The sequence below is a fragment of the Meleagris gallopavo genome, chromosome 5, assembly GCF_905368555.1.
Source record: "Meleagris gallopavo chromosome 5, MGAL_WU_HG_1.1, whole genome shotgun sequence".
Lineage (NCBI taxonomy): Eukaryota > Metazoa > Chordata > Aves > Galliformes > Phasianidae > Meleagris > Meleagris gallopavo.
In genome coordinates this window covers 57,686,832-57,707,232 of record NC_139408.1, presented here as the reverse complement: position 1 = coordinate 57,707,232, position 20,401 = coordinate 57,686,832, and the positions used below count along the sequence as shown (strand labels likewise).

The following is a 20,401-nucleotide window of genomic DNA, read 5'->3' as shown; positions in this document are numbered from 1 at the left end:
GGTCTGGGAAAAGCAGGATGCTTTCAGAATGGGTCTTCAGTGAGTGACAACCATGAATGAACCGTGGGGAGATGGGTTCTGGAGGAATGCTGCTGCTGTAGGACCACCAATGCTCTGTGCATGGGCCAGCTGAGCGCCTGCTGTGTGCAGGTTGTCCAGGGGTAATAGAAGGGATTGAAAGGGGGGGGAAAAAAAAAAAGAAAGAAAAAAAAAAAAGAAGAAAATATCAGTTGTTATTTAAAAAGAAGTCAGATCTGTGTATTAGCAGCCCGGGTAGGGAGGGATTACCCGGGTGGGGCATGGGATTATGGGAGCACACAGGACAAATTAGAGAGCATCTTGATGTCAGCCTGGTTATGAGGGACGCTTGCTCATCCTTCCCATGGGAACAACAGCATTGCCCTCCCAGCAGAGAGCTGGGCTGGATGACTTGCAGGAATCATGCGTGGTGGGGAAGGGTTGCATGTAGGTTTGCACAGGTCTGCAAGCTGATTTACGTGGGGCATAAAGGCATTGGGATGGGTGGGTACAGGCACTTTGATTTTGGGGCTGTGTGTCCCTGCTGCTCTCTGCCTTGGCTGCAGAGCCCAAAGCATGAAGCGGGGACAAGGAGTTGTTCAGACAGTACCTGGTATCCCCAGGGATTAGGATTTAGCCAATCCCATCTGTAATGCGCTTTGCTGTCTGCTGTGGCCAGGAGGATTCCTGCCTTCCAAATCTTCAGCGGCAAAGAAATTAATTTTGCCTCTGTTTGCCTCCGGATTTCAGGGCGATTGCCTTCCTCCTCAAATGTAACCCAACTCTTTCGTGCACAGCTTTGTGATGCTGCATCCAGGAGAGCTCACTGTGCTATGTGAGAAGGGCAGGATGAATCCCCAGCTCTGGGAGCAGAGCGGGCTGGGAAATGATTTATCTCATGCAGAAAGGCAGAGAATCAAGTGGAAATCTCCAACCGTGGCGCCGTGTAACCCCAGGGAGGGGAGGTTGGTGGGAGGGGAGCTGGAGAATGGATGGCTTCTGTCTGCAGAGCTGAAATGGGGGCTTTGCTTGGGAGGTGCAGCTGCACTGATTTCTTTAGGAGGGTTTTGGGTGGCCGTGTCACAGGGCAGGGAGCTCAGGTGCCGGCTTGCGAGCTCTCACAGCCTTTAGGGCACGCAGGGAGGGCAGGTAAGAAAACCCCCAGTGTTTAATTAGACACAGGCTCTCATGTCTGTGTTTTACAGAGCCTATGGCTTGCTGAGGGCTATAGGAAGCAGGGTGTATTTGTCCTTTTTTTTCTACTCTTTGTTTCCTTTCCTCCTCTCCCAGTGGCTTGATGTGTGGCTGATAAGGGCTGTGCTGAGCATCCCTCTCCCATCTGCCCCATGGGGCACAGGAGCAGCCCTCTGTGGTTGTGAGTTTGGGGTTAATAGCAGAGATCTGTCCTGTGTGTATCTGAAGCACTGATTTTTTTTTTTTTTTTTTTTTTGGCATCCCACTCCTGTTTCCCTCTGTACCTTTGGAGCAGATGTGGATCCAGAAGCCCTTAGCCATCCTTCCTCACCAGTTTTGGCTGAGAACGGGGAGCTGAGCGCAGCACTTTGTGCTTGGGGAAACATGCTCTTAAACCAGCATTAAGAGAAGAGCAGTGGGTCTACAAACAGAATTTGGTGGCTTGAGCTGCAAGCAGGGATGGGTCAGTGAGGGACACGGCTTGGTGGGCACAGGTGATGGGTTGGTGGTTGGCCTTGGTGATCTTAGTGGTCTTCCCCATCGTTAATGATTCTATGAGTGGGTATGGTGAGGGTGGGATAGAGGTTGGACTTGGTGGTCTCAGAACTCCTTTCCAACCTGACCAATTCTGTGGTTCTGTGATTCAGGGATGGGCTGCCCATGTTTGGTGGGCTCGGGTGTTGGAGTGCTGCAGGGTGTAAGCCAACTTTCTGCTCCCATCTCAGACTGTGGAGGTCGCCCATCCCTCCTGGAGGCATTCCCAGGCTTTAGAACTCCTCATCGGAGAAGGAAAAACGAGCGCGCGGTGCTCAGATCAAAGGGACCATAGGCAAAGTGGGGAGAGGTAGATCAGCCGTTGGCCTCCAAATGCTTAAAAAACAAAGAAACAACAAAAAGAAACCTTCTCATCTCCATTCTGCTGTTGAAAGGCTTGCAAAGCGACCCGGCATAAAGGCACCTGGGTTTCCATGCATGTCTGGGTTTTGTAACTCGCTGCAGCCGTGGTTAAACGCAGCCGAGAGACGTGATTTGTCTCAGCATTAGGAAATGCAGAAGCAAAATTTAGCGATAGCTTAATTATCACCTAATTGCTCCTTTTCCCCTCTGTCTTCCCACAGACAGATCGCACAGAGCCGCGCCTCCATCTCAGCGAAGGAAATTTATTTATCACAAATAAAACAAAGCCCCCAAAGCCTTTTTTTTTGCACGGGGGGGCACAAACGGGTGCACGGGCAGCCACGGCTATTAGCATTTCAGAGCGAGCTGCTCGATGGAGATTGTTCACCGTCGGGCAGGCTTTAATAGGAGCGATAAGGTTTGCTTTTGTTCTCGGGCTCTCCCTTCATCAGCCTGCCTCGATGCGATTTTTCTATCGGCACACTTCATCACGCAACTTTCATGTGCCAGTCCCAGCTGCAGCAAATCTCGTTAGGATGGCCTTGTTCAAACACGGGCGCCGGGTTTGTTCCCTAGAGCTGCAATATGGATGGATGGAGTGCGAGGCGGGAGGAATCAAAGGCCTCCTAGTCCTGTGTATTTTATAATTCATCGCATAGCTAAGTCGCGGAATATTTTTTTCCTCTAACAAGCTTGAAGCCTTCTCCCCGTATCTGGAAGAATATTATCCAAGGAGGCATCTAGGCAGGGGGTTTGGAGAATGGAACAGCTTCCCTGCTCCTTGTCGGTACAGCACTCTTGCATTTGTTTTGTAGCAGAGCTCTGTGCAAATAAAATTTTCAGCAGCCGCCGCCTCGGTGTGCTGCAAGTAGCAGGAAACAAAGCTGAGAGAGTCCTGGGGGGGTTTTGATGGCGAGCTTAGCAAACAAAGTGTGGTGGAGAGCCTTTTCTCTAATTGAATCCCTGGTTAATTTGGTTCTCTGGTTAATTCGCCCCCTGCTCCAGCTGTCCAATGACTCGCACTGAAAACTGCCCAAAAACGTGCTTGTTTGTTTGTTTGTTTTTTTTTTTTCCTGTTTTGATCCTTGCCCGCAAGTGCTGGAGGATAATTCAGTCCCCGAAGGCAGGAGGTTGCTGGGGGAAGCTGAGATGGGGAATGTGAGCGGGGCCATGAAGCCCCCTGTAATTAGATGGCAGCTCCGGAGGGTTATTTGGATGCTGCAGCTGGCAGTGTGCACGGGTCGGGACCTGCCCTGCATCAGCTGCTTGTTTTGGGCCCCTCGGGGCATGTTTGCCTCCATACTTGCTCAGTTTTTTTCCACTTCCGTGGTTGTTTTCACACTTTTAATCCAGTAGTGATTGAAAGGAAAGCAGCGGAGGTCACCCACGTGTCCAGGCGTTGTGGGTCTCTGGTGCTGCCCAAGTGGCTTGCTATCCCTCGTTAAACTTGCCCATTGCTGCTAATGAAGATTAGTGCAAGGAGGAAATGCATAATTAACGTCCTGATCTGAGGCAGAGGTGGCAGAGGGGATGGGTTTCCCCAGCGCCTTAACAGGGAGTGCTGGGGTCCAGAACAGCCTCAGGGACCCGTGGAGATGTGGCACTGGGGGATGTGGTGGGGTGGAGTGGGCTTGGGGATGTTTCCCAACCTGAATGATTCTGTGAGCAGAAGGGTGAGAAAGGCAGAGAGCTCGCTGATCTCTGCAAGGGAGGTTGTCCTGTCAGTGGGAGCAACTCTAACCCGTTCCCTTTGCTCTCCATCTTTGCAGATTGCTCCCCAGAAGCACAGCCCAAATACATCAAAGGCAACAAGCGCTACGGCCGCCGATCGCTGCCGGAGTTCCAGCAGTCAGTGGAGGACTTTGCTGAGGTGACCGTCCTCGAGCCGCTGGGAGAGGAAGTGCAGCCTCCGCACATCACGACCAGCGGCCGTGAGGAGGTGAGCAGGGGGGCCGTGGGGCAGGGTGACACGGTGATGTGTGCTACCCACCTGCCTGGCCAGCAGTTCAGTGCGGGCTGTGAGCCGCGCTCTGTGGCTGAGCTGATGTGGGCTGGGGGTATGCAAGCAGGAGGAGCATCCTCATCCGTCGGCTCACCTGCGGAAAGCCAGCTGTGGCCATGAACTACAGCATGGCTGGGTGGGAAGGGACCCATCCGTGGCCTTGGGCACCTCCAGGGATGGGACAGCCACTGCTCCAGGCAGTGCCAGGGCCTCACCGCTGTCTGGGTGGAGGATTTCCCATCGCATCTGATCCACATCTCCGCTCCCAGCTTGGCAGCAGGCTGCCCCAGCAGCATTTCCTTGGAGCTGGGTCCATTCCAGCCTTCTGCAGGTCTGCCAGCCATTGTCAATTCAGCACTCGGTGCGTGGTAGGAGTTTTCCAGTAGGAGGGAGAAATGCAGCTGCTTTCCCCTCCCCTTCCTGGCGTCACTTTGCTCTTTCTGGGCTCTGCAGCTGCCCCACGCACAAGCATGCTCCTCCTGCAGGAGAAAGGGAGACGTTCCATAGAATCACTGAGGCTGGAAATGACCTCCAAGATCCCCACCCCACCGTGTCTACTGACCAGTGCCCCATCTCTGCGTTTCTTGGACACCTCCAGGGACGGTGACCCCACCACTCCCTGGGCAGCTGTGCCAGTGCCTGCCTGCTCTTTCAGAGAAGTTTTTCCTTATTGTTAATTCTGTGAAGCAGATCTTCCCAAAGCTGTGGGGATGCTCTTCCATCTCCCAGTGCTGCCCTGACCTGGAAATCGGTGCGAATCCACCCACACCCTCCAGGGAAGCGATGCCCTCGATAGAGGCCACCCTAATTTTATTCCTCTGTTTCAGCTGTTGAGTAGGTGTAGAGGGCTAGCCCATTAACAAGGTCAGCCAATTAACTAAATTGGTACACAACTGCCAACAGGGAGCGCAGACTCCTGGCACTGCCTCTCGTTGCGCTCCTTTGGATGGATGGAGTGATAATTCCCTCGTACCTTGAGCCAAAAAAGAGGATAAATGTGTGAAATCCCTACTTCTCATCTTTATCGGTGCTAGTTTCTTAGCTCCAAAAGATGATTCTCCTGTTATACACAGGAATTGGTTGTTTGCAGCCCGGGGCTGAAGTGCTGGCTGCTGTCAGTGCTTGAGTAGTCCCCAAAATTTTGGGGCCCATCCCACCCAGCAGTTCTTTCCTGCTGTGTGTATGAACTCGCTGACTGTTCCGTGAGTTTGTCTCCAGCTCGGGGTGTTTTGCCAGCCTGAGAATTGGGGCAGTGTGGCTTAATTGGCGCTCGCTCTCAAGCGGTGCCAATTAGAAGGGCTCAGGCTCTGTCTGAGCAGCTTCCTTCCCTCCCAGCCTCTCATTTCGTGTTGACAGAGCTGAGGTGGGCCAGTCTGTGGGGATCAGCTGCCCGGGGCGGCTCTGCCACATCCATCCCTGGTGACTTTCTGGGAACCACTGGAGCAATCGGGGCTGAATTCAGCACTGTCACCAGGCTGTGTGCAAATGGGTAATGAGAAATGAGTGGCTGTGGCAGCGTTAGGATGCGGTGCTGTTGGAGATGCAACTGTGAAAGCCTCTGGAAATGCGGTGTGAATGCTTGCAGTGGTTGAAGCTGCTCATCTCCAGCCCCAGTTGTCATCTGAGATTGCTTCTCAGGAGGGTGGTGCTGCAGTGGCACAGCTGCCCAGGAGTGGTGGGGTCACCATCCCTGGGAGTGTTCTCGAGTGGTGGAGATGTGGCACTGAGGGTTGTGGGCATGGTGGGGTGGTTGGAGTTGGGGATCTTAGAGGTCTTTTCCAACCTGAATGATCCTATGATCCTAAAGTCTTGGTGCGAGTGACAGATTTTGTGGCATAGAGTGGCATAGAGCTGGCCAAGCATGCTTGGGGAATGCTGTCCTTGTTATAGTTTCCTTTTTGCCTGGTGTGATGGTGCAAGGTTGGGGTGAGGCAGGTTCAGTGGCTGTGGGGTCCCCAGCATCGTGTCCCCAGGTATGTGGTCAAATGTGCCTCATTCCCAGGCTGCGCTGATTTCCAGACATCAGCACCAGGCATCTGTCATCTCCTTCCCAGCTGCTGGGCTCTGCTCTGGGAAAAGTCCCTCCTTCATTGCAGGAGGCAGAAGCTCATAGAAGCCCAAGGGATGGGGCTGGGATGTGGCAGCAGTTCTGCCCCATCTGTTCCCCAGACATCTGTTTGTTTGCTTCTGCAGGGAGAGGGCTGTCTGGTGTGGCTTTGTTATGGGAGAGGAGATGAGAGCTGCCTTGCCCCAAACCACGGGGCTGTACCAGAGCCTTATCCTGTACGAATCAGGTTCTGCGAAGAGCGGCTCAGCGTCGTGCTCGCTCTCCCCAAAGCCACATTTATTGATGCTCCGCTTTGCAGCTGAGGATAACCCGTAAGGTTGGGTTGTGGAGTTGTGCTGCCTTCTAGCAGCCCTTGCTGTGCCTGCCGGGCTCTGAGCTCATCCCCGGGCAGACGCAGGAGGATGAAATAGGGGCTGTCAGGACAGGCACGGGGGATCACCTTGCGCTCAGTGTGTGCTCCTGATCATCATTTTAATTAGCCATATATTCTGGGGGAGAACAAAGGTCTGTCTCGCAGAAGCAGATGGCAGGGTGGGAGAGGTTGCTAAGTTATTATGGGGAGAGGCCACCGCGAGCAAACGGCACAGGCTGCAGATGCTCGCCGGGCCCCGAGCTGCAGGATGGGAGCATTGAAAGCTGCGGCCATCTGCTCCTCGGGCAGCCGAGCACGCGCCGCTGGGATAATGCATTCCTGGGATCCCAATCCTGCACACAGCCGCCGATGTGTGTGACCCACATCCAGCTGCAGGGCTGGGAACAATGCTCCGTGGGGCAGCGGGGCACGCCGGCCCCTTTTGTCCTCCCACTGTGCCCACCCTAAGCTTCCCCCCCCATCAAACAAAGGGTCCCCAGACATAGCAGCAGCTCCCAGGGGCGATGGGGAACGCACTGATCTTTAATGGCATCACCCCCTCTCTGAAGATGAGCACCAGGCTCTTCTTTCTGGCTTCCCTGAAGCGTGGAATCATTCAGGTTGGGAAAAGACCAAGGCCTCAGGTTGTACCAGGAGAGGTTTAGGTTGGATATCAGGACAAACTTCTTTACAGAAAGGGTTGTTAAGCACTGCAATGGGCTGCACGGGGAGGTGGTTGAGTCACCATCCCTGGATGGGCTTAAAAACCCTTTGGATGTGGTGCTCGGGGCATGATTTAGCAGAGGGTTGCTAGAGTTCAGGCAGGATGGTTAGGATGAGGTTGGACTCGATGATCTTTAAGGTATTTTCCAATTTGAGCAATTCTGTGATTCCATGAAGACCTCCAAGAACCCCCCAGTCCAACCCCAACACGTCCCCACTGCCTGTATCCATCATCTGTTGAGCAAAACAGGGATCTGCCCACCCCAATGCCTCAGTCGTGGCTGTAGCCAGACAGCTCTGCTTGAGGCCAAAATCCACAGCTTTCCAGTGTGCTGTTATTTACGTTCCTGGCATTGTCCCGAATACCCAGCTGAGCTCCAGCCCTGCCTGTGCCAGCCGATCCCTGCCTGCAGCCTTACAGGGGAACAAAGGCTGGTCTCCCCCTCTCTGGGATCCCCTGGCCCCACAGCAAAGGGCCGTGTGGGGCTGCTGGCAGCGGCCGTTCCCTCATCCGGCAGCAGGGCTAAAAAAGTACAGTGACCTAATCCAGTTTCCACGGCAACGCTGTAGATTAATGGCTTTTAGCTGTAATCTGAATGAGGCGTGTTGAACTTCTGTAGGATGATTTAGAGCCTCTTTATGTCCTGGGTGACTTTGACTTTAAGTCTGTCGGTCCCATGCACACGCAAGGACACGCTTGTAATGCAGAAGTAACATCTGCTGATGCTGTTGCTGGACTGGGAGATTAAATTGCTGAGCATTGCGTGCTAGTGAAGACCCTCAGCTGGTACAAGGGAGGCAGAGGAGGCAGGATGCTCAGGTTGGGCCAAGCTCAGGCTCCTGGCCCTATGCTCCGCAGGCAGATGCGTCCCTCCTTGCAAGATGGGATGCACAAAGCAGTGAAATCCCCATTTCCCACACTGTGTGAGCTTTGGGAGCAGATGTCCCTGTGGTGCTCGTGTGAGATCGTTGCAGCTTAATTACTTGCTGTGGGTGCAGGTTGCCTGGGATGCTGGGGCTCCGCAGCTGGTGCGAGGTGATGTGAAACCACCCTGAGAGTGTGTGCCGTTGGGCTGTCCATGGTGGGGATGTTCGAGGCTCTAGGTGGGCTCTGCTTGTGCTCTGCCAAGCCAGCTGTCTGCGAGTGGGATCCACGTGGGCTGCAGGAGTCACTCTGCAGCAGGAAATCAGGTGCTGCAAGGAATGGATGATGCAAATTCAGATGATTCCCGTGCACAGCACAATCTTTGCTGCATCCCCGCTGTCTCATCCATCAATATTGCTAAGAAAGCAACGTGGAGAGTTCAAAAACCAGCAAATCTCTCATTCCCTCCCCATCGAGCTGCTGGGACGTGCTGCTATCTGCCACCATACCTCTCCTGGGCCATCTGTGGGGCTTTGGCAGCTCCTGCCATGGCTGTGGTGTGTCCCCCAGCAGCACAGTGTGTGCCAGGAGCAGTAGCATCAAACAGCCAAGGGCTGCCTGCTGGGAGCAGGGAGATGAAAGCCTGGCAGCCTGCAGCTCGTTTGATGCTGATCATGGAGTCTTTCATACGTGTCGTGTCTTGCAGTCATAACAGCTCAAGATCCCTTTTTGTTTTCTCCCCAGCGCTGGAAGACTCAGGACAGCGAGGAGTACGAGGCAGAAGGTAAGGGCAAACAGATGGATGTGGTTCTGCTTCAAAGCTGGAAGGAGAACCATCACAGGAGCCTGAGGGTGGTCTCAGAGCTGTGCTGAGCTCCTGGCCTGATTCTGGCTGAGCTGACACTGCTTCAGGCACACAGCTGGGTCTTTCCTTGCTTGAAATGGGAGCGAGCCCCAAACTGGGAGTGGTGATGAAAGCACATCTCCTTGAGGGCACTGCCTGATGTCTCAGCATCTCTGCGTGCCCTGCTGCTGCTCGAGCTCCTCCTTGTCCCCCCAGCTGCCCCTGAGACACGTGCCTGTCCCTGTAGTGGAGCAGGGTGGTCGCTAGATGTCACCACGGGCCAGCCCTCGGTTCCCTGTTAGCGCAGCTGGGTGATCCCGGGGTGTGCTTTGGGTTGGGATGCTCGGGGTGGACCCCGTAACAGAGAGCTGGCGTGAGCTGCTGTGCTCTTCTCAGCAAAGCCCATGGCACGTGAGGATGTTCTTATGGCTAAGCCATGCAACTCCTCATTGCTCCAACACCTCCCCCATGTTAGCTGCTGGCTAACCCTTGCCCCATCCACCAGGAACCAGAGTTTTGCTCCAGAAACCACTTTCTCAGCAGGCATGGGGAGGTGGCCTTGCAGCTGGGCAGACTTTAGCTGGTTTGTCTCTAGTGGCTCTATTCAAGAGCTTCTCTGTAAATCCTGTAATCCTTTAGAGAGGAGGACCCTCTTCTCCACCGGAGTTGGGCAGCAGGGCTATGCCCCTCTGGCTGCCAGCCACCTCCATCCTGGGGGTCCCAGCTTGCCCTGTGCTTGGACATGGGGATCCCTTGCTTGTGGTGGAAGTTAAATGCCCCATGAAATCTGCTTTTAGAAGAGTCTGATAGCCACACCGGTGCTGGTAGTCATACCTCAACATGCCAAGTGTGCATTGGGGTCTACAGAGCTCCTTGTGGTGTGCAAACTCCATTAATCTCCTGTTGGCTGTCACTGCAATTAATGGATCATTAATTAACTGGGGCGATTTTCTCCCATTTCAGGGCAGCTGCGCTTCTGGAACCCAGATGACCTGAATGCCTCCCAGGGCACATCACTGCCCACACCAGAGTGGGTGGAAGAGAAGCTGCAAGAGGTCTGTGAGCACCTCGGCATCACCAGGGATGGCCACTTGAACCGCAAGAAGCTCATCTCCATCTGCGAGCAGTTCGGGCTCCAACACATTGATGGGGAGGTGAGTGGAGCTGGGGGTTGCTTAAGCAATAAAGCATACCCCGGATTCCAAGCATATCTCCTTAATCCTAGGAATTTTCTATCTAGAAAGGAAACGTTGGTTCCAATGTCCTTAGATATGTCTTTGTAAAGTCAAAAGCAACTGCGGGCTGTTTCTGTTCTCCTGGCAGAATCTACTAAAGGTTCAGTTTTATTAAAGAGAGGGGAAAAAATGCTTTTTTCATGTCTTAAAATGACTTGAAATGGTTTCCTTTCTAAAGTTTGGTTCTGAGCTGCTGTTGCTTTGCTGGGCAGCATATAGCTCTGTGAGATGGCTGTCCCAGCTGATATACTGATATACTCTTGTAGTCTGTTTGCTTTACTATTCCTTTCTTTGTAGAAATCTAGGGAATAGAATCACACAGAATGACCAGGGTTAGGAGGGACCTCAAGGATCACGAAGCTCCAACCCCCCCCCCCCCCCCCAGACCACAGGCAGGGCCACCAACCTCCACATTTCACAGCAGCCCAGGCTGCCCAGGGCCCCAAACAACCTGCCCTTCAACACCTCCAGGGATGGACGGGGCATCCACAGCCTCTCTGGGCAGCTCTTCCAGCACCTCACCACTCTCACAGCAAACAACTTCCCCCTCACATCCAACCTCAATCTTCCCTCTCTTAACTTAAAACCATAGGAGCTGGTCTGCTGTGCCAAATGTTGCTGCGTGTTTTCAGCAATAACAGCCTTGATTTCTATCCCTCGTCTCTTGCAGGTGCTTGAAGAGGTGCTCCATAACCTGGAGCAGGATGGCACTATGAGCGTGGAGGATTTCTTCTACAGCCTGTTTAGGAATGCAAAGCCACTGACACCCTCAGCATCTACCCCGTACCGGCAGCTGAAGAGACACCTCTCCATGCAGGTGAGGGATGGGCATGGAGCTCTGGCTCACTGTGCTGCGGGGAGATCGGAGTGCCCCAGGTCACTGTGGAACTGGAGCGCTATGGGGAAAGCTGTGGGGACAGAATGGTGTAGGAATGTCCTTATGCTTGAGGTAGGAGAGATGGCTTCCTTGATCTTAGTGGTCTTTTCCAACTGTAACGATCCTAATAATGGGGTTTGAGGATGCGTCTTGCCAGATGTGACGTGTGGCAGCCTGGGGTTGGCTCCAGACTGTGGCGGTGCACATCCCATTCTTCCACTCTGAGTTCTGGGAGATTTTGGAATTGTTGACCAGCTCTGCCCAGAGCTGAGACCTGTGTGTGCTCCGTCTCAAGGGGAGGAGCACTTAATACCAAAAACTATTCTTCCTTGGGTTCCTTAGACTCAATGTTCCCAATGGGTCAGAGAATCACACAATCACAGAATGGCCCGGGTGGGAGGGACCTCAAGGATCACGAAGCTCCAACCCCCCACCACAGGCAGGGCCACCAACCTCCACATTTCACAGCAGCCCAGGCTGCCCAGGGCCCCATCCAACCTGGCCTTGAACACCTCCAGGGATGGACGGGGCATCCACAGCCTCTCTGGGCAGCTGTTCCAGCACCTCACCACTCTCACAGCAAACAACTTCCCCCTCACATCCAACTGAAATCTGCCCTCCTCAACTTCAAACCACTTCCCCTTGTCCTGCTGTTATCTCCCCTTTCCAAGAGCTGGTCCCTCCCACCTTGGGCTGTTCTCCAACTCTCTTTAAGCCCACTGTGCTGGGTTGTGCTGTGGTCCCATGAGGTCACTGCTGGGCGTTGGCGTGGCAGTGAGGAACAGCAGGATTAATCCTTAATCTCTAGATCCCTGCTAGCAACATGACCCACGTCAGCCCTTCCTGGATGGGTGTGCAGGGGGCCGGGCCTGCCTGTACCCTCCACAGCTCTCCCCTTTTCCTCCAGTCGTTTGATGAGAGCGGCCGCCGCACTGCAGGCCCCGCGACCATGCCCAGCACCATTGGGTTCTGCCTCTTCTCCGGCCTGGACGATGGCATGGGTTATGGCTGTGTGGAGGGCATCCTGGACTGCTGGCACCAGGAGGGCGTGGAGAACAGCCAGGACGTCCTGAAGGTAATGGCAGGCTTGCCTCAGCCCTGCTGGCTCTTCTCTGTAGGGTTTTGGGTTGTAGCTGGGTTTTTCCTTCCTAAAAAATCAGTCTGGGCGGAACTGTTCTGGGATATCCCCAGTGATGTCCATCATTGAAATGGTGTGTATCTGAGAGCCAAAAGTTAATGATAGGTGTAATAGGGCTTCCAGCTTAGCTCAGAGAGGTCAGCTGTGTTTGTAGAAAGCAACCTGATGCCTTTACGTTGCTGAGTATGGCACCTGCAAACCTGTTAGTGCTCACATGGCCTGGGTTATGGCTTGCACAGGAATCAAGAGCAGCATTGGTGAAACCCTGCTGACTTCTTTACTGCAAACTAGTGCTTTATTACACGTTACCCAGTTGCTCTGTGTATTGTGAATCAGGTGCCTGAAGTCAGTCTTCTCCCTGCCCACCCTGCTAGAAGCTGTGCATGGGATCAGACACTCACACATGCTCATTCCGAGAGCATCTCTGAGTTGCTGGCAATGGTAACAACAGTTTTCTCTTAGCATTTCCAGGGTGTGTAGATTTTGCACATCCAGGCTGCCGTAAACACTTTATCCAAAGCTCTGTCATTGCTCTCCAGCAAATAAAACCCAGCTGGAGTTTGCATGTGTGCAACTCAGCTCTCTAACAGTGCTATGTGAGCCAGACTTGTGTGGTATGCCTTTAGCTTACCTCCTGCCTGTTGCTTTCTCCCTGGCTTGCTGTGTTTTGCAGTGTGTGTGCAGAGCATCCCGTCTGTCCTGCTTTGTGTGAGGGAAATCCCAAGCACTTCTCACAGTAACTTTCTAATAGAGGTGGAGACCTCACTGGGAAAGACCTCTTCTGTATTGCCTCTCTTACACACCCTCATTCTTTTACTGGGAACACTTTCAACCACTTTTTTGCAGCATTTGAATATTTTAAAAGGGCACTGCAATTTGGCCCAACAGAGAGTTGATACTTCAGTCAGGCAGGACCTTCATTTCCACGTGGTCTTGCAGCATTGTCATGGTGTTTTCCATCGCCACAGCTGGCAGCAGCACTTCAGTGTAGGAAGACGCCAGAGGTGTCTCTTGTAGTGCCCCAAAGCCATTCATAGCAAGCACAGATCTCTTCTGAGCCTGTTCAGTTCATTCTGTCAGTCTGTGTCCAAGTGCACAAGAAAGCACATTCTGTTCTAACACTGGATTGTTTCACAGGCTTTGGATTTCAGCCTGGATGGGAAGGTGAACCTGACTGAGCTGACACTGGCACTAGAAAATGAGCTTCTAATAACCAAGAACAGCATCCACCAGGCGGCCCTGGCCAGCTTCAAGACAGAGATCAGGCACTTGCTGTAAGTCACTGGGATCGCTGGTCCTGCTTTTCCCTTTGGTTTGTTCCCCCGTCCATCTGTATGCTGTGCATATAAGCTCCATCTGTAAGCAGTGTTGAGTTTTCTGCTGTCTACCTTGAAATACTGTCCTTGGTTATCCACCCACTGCAGATCAATGCATCCATGCAACTGCTGGCCTGTAAGCCTGCAGGTGTTACCCACCAGCTTATGTAACTTTGTGCCTCTCAGCTCCCCTATTGTATCCTCTATGGCTACAAGATGGGGCAGGCCCAAGTGTTTCCCTTTCCTTCGCCCTAGGGAGCGGGTTGACCAAGTGGCCAGAGAGAAGGAGAAGCTGCGCTCGGATTTGGAAAAAGCTGAAAAACTGAAATCTCTGATGGCTTCTGAAGTTGATGACCACCACGCAGCAATAGAGCGCCGGAATGAGTACAACCTCAGGTATGGTGTTGGGTCACCCCATGGGTGACAGCAGCTCCTGCTTATCCTGAGGGTTGCTGCAGGGTAGCACTGTAAGTGCTTGGGGCTGGAGCTTGCGGGAGGGGTGAGCACCTGAGGTTTGGCTGAAATGCAGCCTGAGATTGTCCTGTGGTTGGCCAAGCTGAAGCAGTCCTGTGCTGTTCCTTCCTCGCCTGCCAGACTCATCTATGGGTCCCAGGTGGTGCCAGCCCTATTCCCATCTCTCTGCTTCCCACCCCTGTGTCTGTGCACACCATCCACTTTCCCCATTACGAGGTGCGTGTAGATGTCAAACTTCAAATATTGACATCTCTGGCTGCAGAAACATCAGCCTGAATCCCAAAATCCTGGCCAGGCTGTGCTGCACATCTGAAATGTCGCTGAGCCATGCAGTTAATCCGTGCTTCTCCAGGCAACAGTCCCTCCTGGTGCAGGCACTGATAGGAGCAGCGCCGATTACCGCCCAGCTTAACTCACAGCAGTATTTGCCTGCTTCTTTTCCTGAGCTTTTCTTACCTTTGATGCCTTAATAGAAAGCTGGATGAGGAGTACAAGGAACGAATCGGCGCTCTGAAGAATGAGCTGCGGAAAGAGCGCGAGCAAATCCTGCAGCAGGCTAACAGACAGCGACTGGAGCTGGAGCAGGAGATAGAGAAGCTGAAAACTGATGAGAACTACATCCGTGACCGCCTCACGCTGTCCCTGAAGGTAACAGAATGAATGGATCCAGAAGTGTGGAGCGATGCTTGTGATTAGCTCCTTAACTATAGGATCCCTGCCGGAGTAGGTTGAGCTAAGTGAAAGTAGGTTTAGCTGCAAGATAAAGGCATCGGGCTCAGTGGTCCTTATGAGTCCCTTCCAACTCATAGAATCATAGAGTGAATTGGGTTGGAAGGGACCTCGAGGATCATTGAGCTCCAGCCCCCCTGCCACATGTAGGGCCACCAACTCGGGGTGTTTCTATATCTATAATTCTATATCTGTAATGGTGTTTTTTGGATCACCTCAATAGGTTCCTGCTTGGTCTCACGGGGCTCCATTTCAATGTTAAAGCAAGCCTCCTTGCTTATTTCTTTTGGAACGCTCTTTTCTGCCTTCCAGTGCAGTCTATCACCTGTGACTCTACACGCTCACATCTTTTTCCCATATTATTTTTTAGGAAACACTTAAATCACAACCAACTTCTCTCTGAAGCTGACAGTTGCTGTATCATAATGTAATGCTTTGGATTGCTTGTAAGCTTATCACAGGTGAAAGATAATGGTGTTACCTTAGGAACATCACAAGCACTGACAGTCAGTGGGTGTTAGTACACGTGTTGTGTTGAGGAGAGCGGCTTCTAAGCAGGCTGGCTGCCCTGTGAGCATCGAGGGAGCTGTATAACACTCCTGAAGCAGCAGTTTGAAAGAGAGAGGAGTTGGTGTGTGCTGGGACCACCAGCAGCTGCTGTTTTGTGGCAAAAGGGATTGTGTGTGTTTGAAGAGTGGAAAACCAATGTGCAATTCCCATTGCTGGCTGAAATTCATAACATTGTCGGGCTCTAACTTGACTCTCTAATGAGCCATTGCTTGCTATTGCTTTGCTTCTGCAACTGCTGAGGCTGCTGGGTTATGTTTGGTGCAGGAAAACAGCCGTCTGGAAAGCGAGCTCGTGGAAACTGGAGAAAAGCTGGCCGAGTATGAAAGCCTGGCAAGCAAACTGCAGAGGAACTTGGAAAATGTCCTGGCTGAGAAGGTAAAACCTCCTCTTTACCAGCACATGCTCCCAATTGCCCAACTCATTTCCAGTGAAGGAAATCACAGATCCTCCAGACTGGCTGTAGTTTGGTTGAAATTGACAGTGGAGAGCAACATGGCAAAGCAATCATTCCATGGGTTTGAAGAATGTTTTGTTTGTGTTGTTTTTTTTTTTACCCCCTTCATAATTTTGGATATATCCAATCTACAGATCCTTTCTAGGGCAGCTCATATCATAGAGTCCTAGAATGTCCTGGGTTGCAAAGGAGCACAAAATGCTCACCCAGTTCCAACCCCCTGCTGTGTGCAGGTCCCCAACCAGCAGCCCAGGCTGCCCAGAGCCACATCCAGCCTGGCCTTGAATGCCTGCAGGGATGGGGCATCCACAGCCTCCTTGGGCAACCTGTTCCAGTGCCTCACCACCCTCTGGCTGAAAAACTTCCTCCTCATATCCAACCTAAACCTCCCCTGGCTCAGTTTAAGACCATTCCCCTTGTCCTATCACCATCCACCCTCACAAACACCCCTTTTTTGATGCAGCCCAAAACACAGTTGGCCTTCTGGGCTGCAGGCGCACATTACGAGGTGTTTGGTGTTGCACTGCACCTCTGCTAAACCTTCATCTGAAAATCGAGATGACATCTGAATGTGGTGGTACTCCAGTGAGAAAATAATAAATAAGGCAGAGAGAGGCAGCAGGCTGTGAGCAGGGCTATGTGGAAGGCTGACTGGGTGGTGCTGGTGCCGTTTCAGTTTGGGGACCTGGATCCCAGCAGTGCGGAGTTCTTCCTGCAGGAGGAGAGGTTGGCCCAAATGAAGAACGAGTACGAGCTGCAGTGCAGGGTGAGTGGAGCCTTGGGGTTGGGGACCCAGCACTGGGCAGGGATGGGATATTTGAGTGCTGTCTGTTTCTGGAACAGCTCTGGCTTAAGGAAATAGAACTGTATGCATTTAAAGCTTGCTTTCTCCTCCCCACATCTTGTACAGCTGAATGCTTCTTGAAGGTGGGTCTGCAAGTATCTATTTCTGTATCTGTTTTCTGAGGGTTGCACTGATTGCAAGCAATTGGCTCATCTGTTCTGCATTATCCCTATTCACTGTAGAACCAGCTTGGCTCGGGACTGTAATTGGAACAGCATAGCAGCTCTGTTAAGTTGGGGTTAAAAAGCAAATATTTTCTAGAAATATTTGCTGAACTGATTAATATTTTTTGATAAGAATTGGCTTGAATATGCAGCTGGCTCTTTGAGTACTGGCAGACACTGTCAGTCTTCAGGGTTCCCTTTCTGAACCCTCCAAGTCTCCAGAGTTGCATGTTTACACGTTCAGGCATTCATATTCTTCAATAAATGCTGTTCACTGAGCTCAGCACGCTGTGTTTGGCACAAACACTTGGGAGGTTCTGCTGGCAAGTGGGCAGGAGTACCAGATGGAAAGGCACTAATGAGGAGATCTCTTTCCTAATTTGATCTTTTACTTCTGCTTTGATTTTTTTTTTTTTTTTTTTTTTTTTTAAGTAGAATGGTATTTGAAGCATCTCTCTTCCATGCTTGGAAGGGTTCCGAAGGTGGTGTTTAAAACTGTAGGAGGAAAAGGGAATAAAAAGTGAAAGGTCCTACAGAGTGGTAGAGTTCAGAAGCACAATACATGCATGTATCACTCTGAAGGAGGTTCTGTTGTCTTAATAAGAAACTAATAAGTATCTGCTACTTGCACATGGTTGGTTGGAACCTGGAAAAACAGTACCTTCTCCAAAAGAGGGGACCTGTAGAGTCATTCAGGTTGAAGAAGACTTCCAAGTGCCCAACCCCAGCCCACCCCACCATAGCCACTGCCCACATCCCTCAGTGCCACATCTGGGACACATCCAGGGACAGTGACCACTCTTGGGCAGCTATGCCACTGCAGCACCGCTCTTTTGGAGAGGAAATATTTCCTAATATCCCACCTGATCCTCTCCTGGCACAACTTGAGGCCATCACCTCTCATCCTGGTTGACTGGCAAGACTGAGTCCTTACCTGCAGTAATTCTCTCCTGAATGTTGTATCTCTGTGTTATGCTGGTGTGCAGACGCCCAGCTGTTTGGCTGCTTTTACCAAAGCTTTTCTTTGTTTCTCCCTTGCAGGAGCTGCAGGATCAGATCGATGAGCTGCACTCAGAGCTGGAGGAGTACCGCACTCAGGGCAAGGTGTTCAGGCCATCCCTGAAAAACTCACTGTTGGAGGAGTTTGACATTGATATCAAAAGTTATGGCAACAGCGGCGTTGAACCTGACCAGGGTAAGGCATGTTTCCTCTATGGAATCTCCTGCAGTGCAGATATTTATAATGTCTTGGATGGGGCCATGTAAAGACTTTCCCAAACCTTCACGGTGAAATTCTTAGCAGCACTCCCATCTTAATGTGCAACATTAAATGCACATGACTGCTGTACCATGTTCAGAGCTCAAATACTAGAATGGCCTGGGTTGCAAAGGAGCACAGTGCTCACCCAGTCCCAACCCCCTGCTGTGTGCAGGTCGCCAACCAGCAGCCCAGGCTGCCCAGAGCCACATCCAGCCTGGCCTTGAATGCCTGCAGGGATGGGGCATCCACAGCCTCCTTGGGCAACCTGTTCCAGTGCTTCACCACCCTCTGTGTGTATGAATACATCTGTTGAAAACGTAGCTCTTGGTGTTTCAAGGTGATGCATGTAATTATTCTCTTTAAAGGGCTTGGGTCGGAAGACTGCAATCCATTAAATATGAGCATAGAGGCTGAGATGGCCATTGAGCAAATGAAGGAGCAACATCACAGGGATTTGCATCACCTCAAGCAGGAGCTGGAAGACACTGTAAGCTATTTTTGTTTAGGACTTCACCAACTTTTGCAGCCTTTTGTAGAAGTGTGGTCTTGGAGGGGTCCAAGCCTGTTCTGCAACAGGACCAGGAGTCATTGATCCTGTTGGGCTTTTGTTGCATTTGATACACTGGTCTTCAGCTCCACTTAAGAGCTGGTAACTATGCTGCATCTGTATAATGATTTCATGTATGGTATAAGATGGGGGTAATGAAATTGTATTCTGACAGAGTGGCAACTCTCTGCCCTGGTTTGCAAAGGGAAACAAGTGTTGCTTGTGGGGAAAGGGAACTAAAGCAATATAACCCTGAAATCATTACTTTTCTTGTCATTTCTAAAACCTTAATGAAGGGAAACCCCTCGCCAGCCTCTTAATCTGGGGAGGGTTTTGAAGAATGTGTTGGTGAAATGCTTCCATGGCAGCTTACAAACCTGACTTAGGACTTTAAAATGAGCAGGTTCTCTCTACTGTGACAAAATTCATTTAACGTCAAGGTATGAGTTTCACAAAGCCATCTTTATCACATGATGCTGAGCTCTTAGCAGGGGAAACCAATGTAAAGAGTGAGTCACAGAGTCACAGAATGGCCCGGGTTGGAAGGGACCTCAAGGATCACGAAGCTCCAACCCCCCACCACAGGCAGGGCCACCAACCTCCACATCTCACAGCAGCCCAGGCTGCCCAGGGCCCCATCCAACCTGGCCTTGAACACCTCCAGGGATGGACGGGGCATCCACAGCCTCTCTGGGCAGCTGTTCCAGCACCTCACCACTCTCACAGCAAACAACTTCCCCCTCACATCCAACCTAAATGTCAAAATGCTCTATAGAATATGTGAAAATATTCTAGAAATGTTTCCTGTGCATTTCTGTTGTATGTTCTGGAGAAAGCCAAACAGTTTGTGTTCCTCCTGCAGGTGAATCACTATGAGAAGCAGCTGGATGAGACAAAAACCCACTGTGAGAAGGAGCAGGAGGACATGAGGAAGAAGTACAGCGAGGAGATGCGTGTGATGGAGAAGCAGATAGCTGGGCTCAGAAGCCAAGTTGCAGAGCTGCAAGGAGAGGCTGCAGCACTCAGGGAGCAGCAAGAAAAGCTTGGCTGTGAACATAATGCTGAGAAAAACAAGCTGCAGGTCAGCTTCAGTGAGGAGAAAGCCAATCTGCAGGAGCTGCTGAGGCAGGAGCATGAGGATGATGTTAGAGCCAGGTTGGAGCAGGCAAATGAAAAGTTCAGTCGAGAGCGGGAGGAGCTGATCCAGAACGGTGTCTGGGCAGAGGAGAAGATGAGAGCACTGCTGCAGGCACTGCAGGATGAGAAGGGAGAGCTGGAGCATGGCTTCCATCAGAAGCTGGAGAGGATGGCAGAAGCACATGCCCTGGAGAAGGAGGAGCTGCTGAGGAAGCACAGGCAGGAGTTGGAGGAGGAGAGGTGAGTGTCCCCATGGCTCTATAGCTGTGCTTTGTGCTGCATGGCACTGTGACCTTAGTGATGCTGGCACAGAGCTCGCTCCCAGTGCTCATTTCAGGTGTTGTAACTGTACAGTGCTTTGTTCCAGAACGCAGATGGGCTCATACACAGAGCTTTGTCTTCTGCCCCTTTTCCAGCAGATATTTCTGTTGGTTCTTAGCTCGCCCAGAGGCAGCAGTACTGCTAAAGCGTAACCAGGCGTGGTTAATTTGAGCTCCATTCAGCATCCCTGTGCTTTACAGTCCTTTGATTTCGAGTTGTCCTTTTCTGAAGAAGCAAACAGGTGGTAGGTAAATGCATCTAGTCAGGAGTGAGTGTCAGAAGTAATGAGACCATCCTGGGCTGACAGGGAGAGATGGGGACAAGAATGTTTGCCCCCACAAATCCAACGCCAGGTATAGGAGAACACATCC

At 51.8% G+C, this 20,401-nt stretch overlaps 1 protein-coding gene across 5 annotated transcripts in view; it reads left to right on the top strand.

Annotated features, from left to right (window-relative positions):
* Positions 1 to 20,401, top strand: part of NIN (ninein) — a 54,728-nt gene that overhangs the window by 10,732 nt on the left and 23,595 nt on the right. For all 5 annotated transcript variants that reach the window (XM_085225922.1, XM_085225923.1, XM_085225924.1 and 2 more), the window contains exons 4-16: positions 3,879 to 4,048; positions 8,864 to 8,903; positions 9,927 to 10,117; positions 10,869 to 11,015; positions 11,983 to 12,150; positions 13,351 to 13,487; positions 13,785 to 13,925; positions 14,477 to 14,651; positions 15,567 to 15,677; positions 16,433 to 16,522; positions 17,806 to 17,959; positions 18,391 to 18,512; positions 19,435 to 19,949. In XM_085225922.1, coding sequence (XP_085082048.1) covers positions 3,879 to 4,048; positions 8,864 to 8,903; positions 9,927 to 10,117; positions 10,869 to 11,015; positions 11,983 to 12,150; positions 13,351 to 13,487; positions 13,785 to 13,925; positions 14,477 to 14,651; positions 15,567 to 15,677; positions 16,433 to 16,522; positions 17,806 to 17,959; positions 18,391 to 18,512; positions 19,435 to 19,949 — 2,161 coding nt within the window. The remainder of the gene's footprint in view (positions 1 to 3,878; positions 4,049 to 8,863; positions 8,904 to 9,926; positions 10,118 to 10,868; positions 11,016 to 11,982; positions 12,151 to 13,350; positions 13,488 to 13,784; positions 13,926 to 14,476; positions 14,652 to 15,566; positions 15,678 to 16,432; positions 16,523 to 17,805; positions 17,960 to 18,390; positions 18,513 to 19,434; positions 19,950 to 20,401) is intronic.